This window comes from Megascapheus bottae, chromosome 18 (assembly GCF_031878675.1).
Source record: "Megascapheus bottae isolate mThoBot1 chromosome 18, mThoBot2.hap1, whole genome shotgun sequence".
NCBI classification, from domain to species: domain Eukaryota; kingdom Metazoa; phylum Chordata; class Mammalia; order Rodentia; family Geomyidae; genus Megascapheus; species Megascapheus bottae.
Genome location: NC_143526.1, coordinates 7,352,569 through 7,362,963, shown reverse-complemented (window position 1 = coordinate 7,362,963; position 10,395 = coordinate 7,352,569). Strand labels below are relative to the sequence as shown.

Below are 10,395 nucleotides of genomic sequence, written 5' to 3'. Positions count from 1 at the left end.
TCTCCTCGCTCTCTAGATGGGGCGGGAACCAGAGCTCTAATGGCCCCGCTTTTTCCCGGGCTGACGCGCGGGGAGGCTCCGACTCCGCCGAGCCCAGAACCAACCGCGTGGGCGGGGCCTCCGCTCGGGCCGGGCTTTTCCCCCCGCGGAGTGGCGCGGGGTGTGGCCCAAAGAGGGAAGGGGGGCGGCCGTGCGAGGCGAACTTGGGCGGGGAGCGGGCGCAGGGGCGGGGCGGGGCGGGGTGGGGGCGTGGCCGGAGGAGGAGGCGGAAGCGGCAAGCGAGCCCGAGTCGGACCCGAATCGAAGCCAGCGTCCGGGGCCGGCGGAGCGGCGTCGGCGGGGTTGGCCGGGGAGAAGGGGCGCTGGAGCCTTTGGGCGGGCGGGCCGGGGAGGAGGGGGGTCGAGGCCGGGGAGCGGGGGACGGGCGTGCTGAGGGCTGACCCCACGCGGTTGCTGGAGCAGGCTGCGGTCCGGCGCAGCCGGGGGAGGGGGGAGATGCGACCGGGGGCCCCGGGGCGGGGCGGGCGGCGGCGGCGGCGGCGGCGGCGGCGGCCGCGCGAGCGGCGCTGGGGGCGGGTGGCGGCGGCGGCATGAGGCGCGGGGCTGGTGTCCGCGGGAGGGAGGCGCTGCCCGCGGCCCGGTCGCTCCCGCTGCAGCTGCTCGCCGGCGCGCTGTCCCCTGCCAGCTGGGCCTCGGCCGCTCTCGTCTCAGCCGCCTCCCGGGCCGCCGCTGGTGACCCCTCGCCGCGCCGCCGGAGGCTTCACCCGCGCCCTCCCTCAGGACGCGCCCGCGGAGCTCGGGCTCCTTCGCCTCGGACCCGAAGGCCGCGTTGTACGGGTCGGCGGCGAGGCCGGAAGATGGCCTGGGTACTCAAGATGGACGAGGTGATCGAGTCTGGGCTGGTGCACGACTTCGACGCCAGCCTCTCGGGCATCGGGCAGGAGCTGGGCGCCGGCGCCTACAGCATGAGGTACGGGGCGCGCGGCGGCTCTCCGCGGGGCGGGGCGGGGGTCCCGCCGCGTGGCGGCCTGGGCCTGGGAGCCCCGCAGGCCTCGGGGTGACGGTCGGGCCGGGAGCGTCTCCCGCGGGCTTCGATGTGATGGTAAGGTGGCTGGGGCTGGTGTGTGTGTGGGGGGGGGGGGAAGGGGCTCCCCCTCGCCCCCGGAGCTGGCGTGCACGGTACCTAAAGGTAGCTGCCAGGGGGAAAAGTAGTCTGCGGTGTTCTGTCACCTCCTCCTCGGTTGTCCTGCATTGCAATCTTGCCCCGCTGCAAGTTTGAATCACTTGGCGTCGGAACAGGCAGTCGTCCACCGCGAGGGAACGAGCAGCAGCCAGAGAGCCCGGAGCCCCTTGGGCACCCGCGCGCCTTCTGGTTTTCTGATTGTCCCACCGTGAAGTTTCCCATGTGGGGGACCAGCCGCTTCCTCTTGTTGGGGCGGCTTTAAGAGCAGCTATGGTACACACACACACACACACACACACACTCTAGGTTAGGACCTGCAGTGTGCTCCGGCAGCCATTCATTTTGTTTTAATTTTGAAAGGTCAAAGCATGTCGTTAGTCTCTGGTCTTTATCCAGTTTGGAAAGCTTTTCTTTATATAGTTGTTTTTGTTTTTTTTTTTTCTCCTTTTCTCTTTAGCGACCTTGTTGAAATGTAGCTTATGGAGCCTCAAAATTTCACTCCAAGCCTGAAAGTCAGAGACTTGGGGAGCTTTGCATTGCTGTGAATAGAGAGCGGGTGTAGTTTTTCTTTTTCTTTCTTTCCCTCCCTCTTTTTTCTTTTCTTTCTTGTCGGTGGTGGGGCTTGAACTCAGGGCTTGAGCACTGCCCCTGAGTCCCTGAGCTCTTCCCCTCAAGGCTAGTGCTCTAATACAGGGCCACTTCTGGTATTTTGGTGGTTAATTGGAGATAGAATCTCACTGACTTTAATATCCGGGCTGGCTATGAACGTTGATCCTCAGACCTCAGCCTCCTGAGTAGCTAGGATTACAGGCGTGAACCACCAGCACCCTCCCTACTTAGGTTTTTTAGAGCCATGTGCGTGTGGCATGTTTGAAAAGGCTGTGCAGCTTCCCAGTACCTTCCACCAGCACTATCCAGAGTGATCCTGAAGTCACTTAGTTGTTGTTAAATCTTAAAAGAGAGATTTTGGCACATCCAGAACAGCAAAGACGTGTCTGGGAGTGTGAACAGTGATGAAAAGCCTGTTCAACAGAATGAAGCCACCAGCGCCTGGACCTGATTTGGATTCCCCAAAGTTGGCACCTCCTCTCTTCTTGCAGTTGTGTAACTTGAGGGCTGTAGATGAGGTGGCTTTTTGGGGGGGGGGGAGGAGGACAGTTTATTGGCTATTAGGAGTCTCACAGACTTTCCTGCCCAGACTAGTGTCTAGCTGGCTTATTTTCTAAAACAACTCTCCCTGTTATTGAGGAAATGGAGCTACTGAAAGACATGGGGTCAACCCCAGAAGGAATTTCAAGAGGTAGTGCTTTTTACACAGGAATCAGGAAGCAAGGTTGCTTTAGTGTCTCACTTTCAAAAAGTAAACTTGAAGAAATTATTGGAAAGATAACTTTTTGATGAAAATATATTTTGTCAGACAGCTTTCCATTTTTTTATTCAAAGGGAATTGTGCTTACTGTATTTGCTTTTTTGGATGAATTATTTTAGGAAATGATCTCTGCAGCTTTAGGGGACAATAGGTTGAAAAAAATGGTTTCAATGATACATGACTCTTAAGATACATATTTATGTTAAGGAATGTAGGCTGAACCTAATTTTCTCTTTCCTGATGGTTCTGGAGTGGAACTGGAGACTATTTTCTGATGTTAGCTTTGCTCTCCCACTCCCTAGGTTCTTATTTTGTGTGTGTTCTGTGACAGCACTTGTGTGTTGTGAGCTGTTGTAGGCAGGTCATGCGACACTTCTTTAAAATCTTAGTTCATATATCAAGATTCTGGAAGTGAATGAAGAGACCTTAAAAACCTATCTTTTAAAATGGGTGGACTAAAGGTTGAAGATGTGATTGTTCTAACTACACAAGGAGTGTTAGCGCCCTCCTAGAGGAATGCTCATTTTCCCCTGGCTGAGTGAAGGCTGAAACCCACTGTAACTTGAAATCTGGGTCATTCATGTTTTCATAGAGTGTGTAGCAGATAACTAAATGTCTTTTAAAAATAAAGCAAAACCAGCATTTCTAAGAGGATCTCTTAGGCTTTTTGATTTTTTTTTCAACTACTTGAAACAAACTCTGTAGCAAGGTAATCATCAGAATGTGGTCAATATTGAACTTAACTATATGTATTTATATACTTATTTTTTCCATATATTTTTATTGTAATTAATAGAAGGGTTACATTATATTTGCCAGATAGAAGGTGCATTACTTCACAAACATTGATAACTTAGATAACCATATAAAAAGTAAAAATAAATGTGTACTTTTTTTTGATGCTTTAGCTGTAAACATGAACTCTTTTTTTTTTTTTTTTGTGCTGGTCTGGGGCTTGAATTGAAGATCTGGGTGCTATCCCAGAGAATAAGGCTAGCACTTTACTACATGAGCCACAGCTCCACATTAGGCTTTTTAAGTAATTTATAGCTGAAAAGTCTCATGGACTTTGCTACCTAGGCTGGCTTTGAGCCATGATTCTCAGATTTCAGTCTCTTAAGTAGCAATGATTATAGGTATAAGCTACAGGTGCCTGGCTAGGAACTTTTTTTTTTTTTTTTTTAATTTATTTTTTTTTGCCAGTCCTGGGCTTGGGCTCAGGGCCTGAGCACTGTCCCTGGATTTTCTCAAAGCTAGGGCTCTACCACTTGAGCCACAGCACCACTTCTGGCTTTTTTCTATGTATGTGGTACCGAGGAATTGAACCCGGGTCCTCGTGCATGCTAGGCAAACACTGTACCACTAAGCCAAACTCTGGCCCTGTTTGTTTGTTTTTGATCATCGAGCTTGAACTCAGGGCTTAGGCACTGTCAGCTTTTCTGCTCAAGGCCAGTGCTCTACCACCTTGAGCTACAGTTCTGCTTCTGATTTTCTGTTGTTTAACTGGAGATAAGATCTCAGCCTCTTGAGTAGCTAGGATTACAGAGGTGAGCCACCAGCCCCTGGCTGAACTCTTACTTTTGAAGGTTTTAACTGACTTTTAAAAAATTACTATTCTAACAGTTTTTTCCTTTTTTTGGCCAGTTGTGGGTCTTGAGCTCAGGGTCTGAGCACTGTCCTTGGACTTTTCTCAAGGCTAGAGCTGTACCACTTGAGCCACAGCACACTTCCAGCTTTTCTTTTTTTTTTTCTGTGTACATGGTACCAAGGAATCGAACACAGGTCTTCGTGCATGCTAGGCAAGCACTCTACCACTAGGGCAAATTCCTGGCCCTAATAGCTGATTTGGGTTTTTTAGAATGGATATCACTGAATAGCTGACATGTGTCTTTGAAAGTGTAAAAAGTCCAGATCACTTAAATTTTCTGTACCTGAGCAGACTTTCAGAATAGATAGTAATATCTATAAAACTCACCTTTCAAAGTTTAAAAACTTTCTAGACTTAATCTGTAAAATCTGTGCTTTGCAAGCTGTCTAGTCTTTTGTAGTTTTTCTTTTTTAAATATATTTTATTAAACAACTCTTAGTTCAGAGGTAGACAAAAACCAATTGCCTACATTGAGACCTCATGGCATCCATCCATCCATCCATCCAATCCATCCAATCCATCATTACTGAGCTTGAAGTCAGGACCTGAATGCTTTCCCTTAGCCTTTTCCACTTTAAGGCTGGCACTACCACTTGAGCTACAGTGTCACTTCCAACCTCCCCCCCCACTTCCGGTCTTAGGGCTTGAACTCTGGGCCTGGGCACTGTCCCTGAGCTCTTTAGCTCAAGGCTACTGTCCTACACTTGAGCCACAGCAATACTTCCAGTTTTCTGGTGGTTAGAGAATAAGAGGGCTGGCTTTGAACCTCAGTCTTCAAATCTCAGCCTCCTGAGCAGATAGGATTACAGGTGTGAGCCACCGCATCTGGCCCCACTTCCAACTTTTTGGAGATAAAAGTCTCATGGACTTTCCTGCCTGGGCTGTCTTTGAGGTGTGATTCTTCAATCTCAGTCTCCTAAGTAGCTAGTATTATAGATGTGAACCACCAGTTCCTGGCTAACCTTGCTCCAATTTGGGATAGACTTGACAATACACTTAGAAGCTTTGGAAAAGAATTTGCTGAAAATTGAAATCTTACGTACTCGAGAGATTGTTTTTCTGTAAGAATTATCTTGGCTAGTTTACATGGCTACTGGTTCTACTGGGTTATCCTCCTGTTGAATATATCAGTTAATGCTTTTTGAAGCCTGGCATCTTATTGATAAGGTCGCATAAACTTGCTGTTTCATACAGTGGGATTTGTTGGTTTATCAGGACACCCAGATATTTGCCGTTGGAAATCTGATGCCTCATCCTTTTTTGTTTTTCTCCTGTAGGTATTGTGACTGATTTTTGTTTGTTTGTTTGTTTGTTTGTGGGGCTGGAAGGGCAGGGGAGGTTGGCCATGGGGCTTGAACTCAGGGTCTAGGCACCTTCACTCTAGGCTAGCACTCTATACCACCACTTTAAGCCTCATACCACTTTAAGCCACAATACCACTTCCTTGTGACTGAATTTAAAAGAAGTTGTATGGTACTATTTGCTTGCTTTTGGACAAATGTAGAAAATGGATATGAAGTTGGTTAAAGTTAAGTAATGTAATTCTTTTCTTTTTAATGTTTTTATTAACTTTAATTTTTTAACTTTCTATTTTCATATAAAGTATGATAAACTAATTTTTACTAACTTGTATATTAGTATTTGAACTTCTTAACTGAATAATTTTTTATTTTGGAATAATCTTTACAAGTTATAGAACTACTGTAGAGAGTTTATATATACGTATACTCTATTCAGTTTCTTGTAAAAATGAAGAAATCAGTATTCGTGTAGTACTGTTATATAAGGTACAAATTTCATTTGAAATTCATAAATTTTCTTTATTCATTTTTATTGGTGCCCATACTGAGGCTTGAACTCAGGCTCCTGGTGCTGTCCCTGAACTTAAAAAAAAAAAAATATATATATATATATATATATATATAGTTATATAGTTATTTAAAAGTTGATGTTCAGAGCAGTTACAGTTACATAAATCAGGTAAAAAGTTTCTTTGGGGGGCTAGGAGTTTGACCTGGTGGTAGATGCTTGCCTAGCATGCACGAAGACTGGTGTTCCATTCCTCTGTATCACATACATAGAAAAAAGCTGGAAGTGATGCTGTGGCTCAAGTGGTAGAGCTCTAGCCTTGAGAAAGCCCAACGACAGTGCTCAGGCCCTGAGTTCAAGCCCCAGGACTGCCAAAAAAAAAAAAAAGTTTCTTTTTGAACAATACCACTCTTTCCCTCACTCTTCCAGGTTTTCCCTCCTGTCTCCACTCAAGTTGTATAGTTCATTTCAGCATAGTGTCTAGTGAGTGCTATTTGCTGCAGTTGTTCATACTTGGTCCCTCCATTTCTGTGCTCCCCCTTACCCTCCCAAAGACAGATAAAATAACAAACACGACAAAAAGAAAAGAAAAACAGCAACAAAGAAAAAAACTTTTCCATTTCCTGGAGTAAATTTGAATAAATACTATTTTATATGATCAGAGGCTCATAGGCATTGCATCTTTGTATTCCTCCTCAAAATATTAGCCTTTGGTCCTGTGCTTTTTTTTTTTCTTTTTCTCAGTTACATACAGTCTCAACTCTGTGTGTGTGGGGGGGGGGGCGTCCATGAGGCTTGAACTCAGCTTGGGCATTGTCCCTGAACTCTTCAGCTCAAGGATACTGCCCTATCCTTGAGCCAAGCCCCACTTCCCATTTTCCTGGAGTTAATTGGAGATAAGAGTCTCAGGCCCTTTTGTGCCCGGGCTGGCTTTGAACCTTGATCCTCAGATCTCAGCCTCCTGAGTAGCTAGGATTACAGGCATGAGCCACTGCGCCCAGGTTCAATTTTTAATTCTTAATTTTTTTTTTCTTTTTTGTCTGTCTTGGGGCGGGAACTCTGAGCCTGGGCACCTTCCCTGAGCTCTTCAGCTCATGGCTACCTCCCTACCTATTGAGCCACAGAACTACTTGCAGTTTTCTGGTGGTTAATTGGAGATAAGAGTCTCATGGATTTTTGAACCTCCATCCTAGATCTCAGCCTCCTGAGTAGCTACATTGCAGGTGTGAGCCACTGTTCCTGTCACCAATTCTTAAATTCTTGACATTACAGAACTAAACTGAAGTTTATTCACATTCCACTCTTAACATTTCTTCATCTCTCTCTTTTTTTTTTTTGTCAATCGTGGGGCTTGAACTCTGGGCCTGAGCACTGTCCCTGAGCTCTTCATCAAGGCTCAATCACTTGAGCCACAGCGCCATTTCCTTACGTTTCTTTTATTGACAAATAAAATCCATGAGCCAAAAACACAAGCAAAACTAAAAACAGGGAAAAGCTTATAAAAATAAATATGAATCTTAGCATTAGCAGTACAGCCCCAACTCTTTGGCAGTGATTTTTAAGTATTACTTGACCACCACTGGAATCATGTTTCATGTTTTGGTTCACTTGAATGAAATAGATCTATATTTTGTAGTCACTTTAAAATAAAAGAATCAATACATTTTAAAATACCTAATAATATTGGCCATTTGTCATTACCAAATTAAAAAAACAAAACAAAACTATTTTCAGTCTGACATTGGTGGTTCATGTCTGTAATCCTAACAGTTTAGGAAGCTGAAAGCTAAGGATCATGGCTTAAAGCCAACCTAACCAGGAAAGTCCAAGAGACTCTTAATTCTAATTAATTACCAAAAAACCCAAGTGGAGCTGTGACTTAAGTGGTATAGCATCAGCCTCATGCAAAAAAATGCTGAAGGACACAATTAGGCCCTGACTTCTAGCCCTAGTACCAGCACAGCAATGAAACAATTTTCAATTATAATTCTAGCTATTCAGTTAAGGTCTGGAGGGTTACAGTTTGAAATCCGTTCAGGGAAGAAAAGTCCAAGAGATCACATCTTTAAAACAACAAGAAGCAGAGCTGGAAGCATGGTTCAAGTGGTAGAGTAGCAGCTAAAACTTGAGGCCATAAGTTCAAAATTCAGTACCCCATCTACTCTAAACCTTTTGCTTTCCAAAACAGAAAATTTAGCCCTAAAAATGGCATATTTACCCCTCCGAACCATTTAAATGTCTGGTTCAGTAAAAGACAGGTTCATATATCTGCTACTGGAATATGTTGCTTGCTTGACATATAGTGAAGAATGTCATCCTCACAGACAAGTGTTGAAGAAAGGAAGTTTATATTAATAGTCACTACGGGTAATTATAGTCATTCTTCTTTTTTTTTTTTTGCCAGTCTTGGGCTTAAGCTCAGGGCCTGAGCACTGTCCTTGGACTTTGGACTTTCTCAAGGCTAGAGCTCTACCACTTGAGCCTCAGCACCAGTTCTGGCTTTTTTCTATGTATGTGGTACCGAGGAATCGAACCCGGGTCTTCATGCATGCTAGGCAAGCACTTTAACCACTAGGCCAAACTCCCAGCCCATTATAGTCATTCTTATACTAACACTTGACAAGGTAGTTTCCCCCCCCCATCCTTTTTTTTTTTAAAAAAACATTATGTGCAGTTTCTGGGCCTTGAACTTAATGCCTGAGCTCTGTCCCTGAGCTTTTTTTGTCTCAAAACTAGTGCTCTACTACTAGAACCACAGCATGATTTCTGGCTCTTTTTTTTTTCCCCCTCCCAGTCCTGGGGCTTGAACTCAGGGTCTGGGCACTGTCTCTGAGATTCTCTTTGCTCAAGGCCAGTGCTCTACCACTTGAGCCACAGAGCCACTTCCAACTTGTTCTAGGAAGTTTATTAGAGATGAGAGTCCCATGGACTTTTCTGCCCAGACTGGATTTAAACTGCTAATCTCAGACCTCAGCCTCCTAGCTAGGAATTCAGGCATGAAGCTCAAGTGCCCAGTTCTATCTTGTCCTTTTATTGGGTCTCTTACCTTGCATTATTTTGAAATACGTATTCATTGAAAATTTGGAAAATAGTTTTTTGAGTTGTACAAATGTTTCAGATTTTGACATCTTCTATTGTATAGCATTAAATAATCATTCCTTAATATAGTCACCATTTCCTCAGGTAAGGAGGGCTCATGATAGAGGAGGCTTAGATTTTATTATTGGCAGCATACCATCAGATGTTGTTCTTGAAATGATAGGCCTTGTTAATATCCAGGACATTTCTGTGGAATGTCTAGATCTGGCGTATCTTTACTTTTCTTCACTGCCCGTCCTGGGGCTTGAACTCAGGGCCTGAGCACTGTCCTTGGACTTTTCTCAAGGCTAGAGCTCAACCACTTGAGCCACAGAACCACTTCCAGCTTTTTTCTATGTATGTGGTACTGAGGAATTGAACCTGGGTCTTTGTGCATGCTAGGCAAGCACTCTACCACTAGGCCAAACTCCTGCTGTTTCTGTTTTTATTGCTGTATCTTTTATTTTCTTCAAGACCTCCTGAACTTAGTAGTACTATAATTTGTAACATCTCAGGGATTGTTTTGTGTAGTTGGCCATATCTTTATATAATAGTAGGTTTGTTTCTTTGTAATTTTTTTTTCCATTTTCTTTTCTTTATGCATTAGTTGTCTGGGGCTTCCATGAAGTGTTCTCTAGAGGCACTCAGAACTTGTATCCATCTTAGATTGTCTTACTTGCTATAGAGAATGCTTATAAAATATCACATTTTTCTTTCTGGGTACTGGCATTTAAACTCAGGCCTTGTGCTTTCTGGGCAGGTGCCCTACCACTTGCTCCACACTACCATCCCTTATTGTTTTGGTTATTTTTGAGCTGGGGACTCACTTTATTCTGAGCAGGTGTATTTAGAAGGCAACCCTCCTATTTGTCCTTCCCTTTATCATGAGGATGCCAGTTACACACTGGTTGAGATGGAGTCTCAGGATCTTTTTTTGCCCTGGCTGGTCAGTTTCCTGATCCCTACCTATTAAGTAGCTGAGATTATAGGTTTAAGTCATTCTGCCCAGCATTATTTAAAATTTTATAAAGCTGGGAGTGGCACTGTGGCTTAAGTGGGAAAGTGCATACCCTTGAGCTGAAGAGCTCAGGGACAGCACCCAGGCTCAGAGTTCAAGCCCCACAATCGAAAAAAAAAAATTTTTTTTTTTTTTGCCAGTCCTGGGCCTTGGCTCAGGGCCTGAGCACTGTCCTTGGACTTTCTCAAGGCTAGAGCTCTACCACTTGAGCCTCAGCACCACTTCTGGCTTTTTTCTATGTATGTGGTACCAAGGAATCGAACCCGGGTCTTTGTGCATGCTAGGCAAGC

The 10,395-nt window shown here is 45.0% G+C and overlaps 1 protein-coding gene across 2 annotated transcripts in view; it reads left to right on the top strand.

The window, feature by feature from the left end:
• The first annotated feature begins 278 nt into the window (after nucleotides 1-278).
• Nucleotides 279-10,395, top strand: part of Ubp1 (upstream binding protein 1) — a 63,140-nt gene continuing 53,023 nt past the window's right edge. Inside the window, exons 1-2 of one of the 2 annotated variants that reach the window (XM_090351816.1) lie at nucleotides 279-341; nucleotides 781-970. In XM_090351816.1, coding sequence (XP_090207942.1) covers nucleotides 858-970 — 113 coding nt within the window. In that variant the 5' untranslated portion in view covers nucleotides 279-341; nucleotides 781-857. Of the gene's footprint in view, nucleotides 342-590; nucleotides 971-10,395 lie in introns of those variants that run through there. The other variant, XM_090351815.1, reaches the window with a different exon arrangement.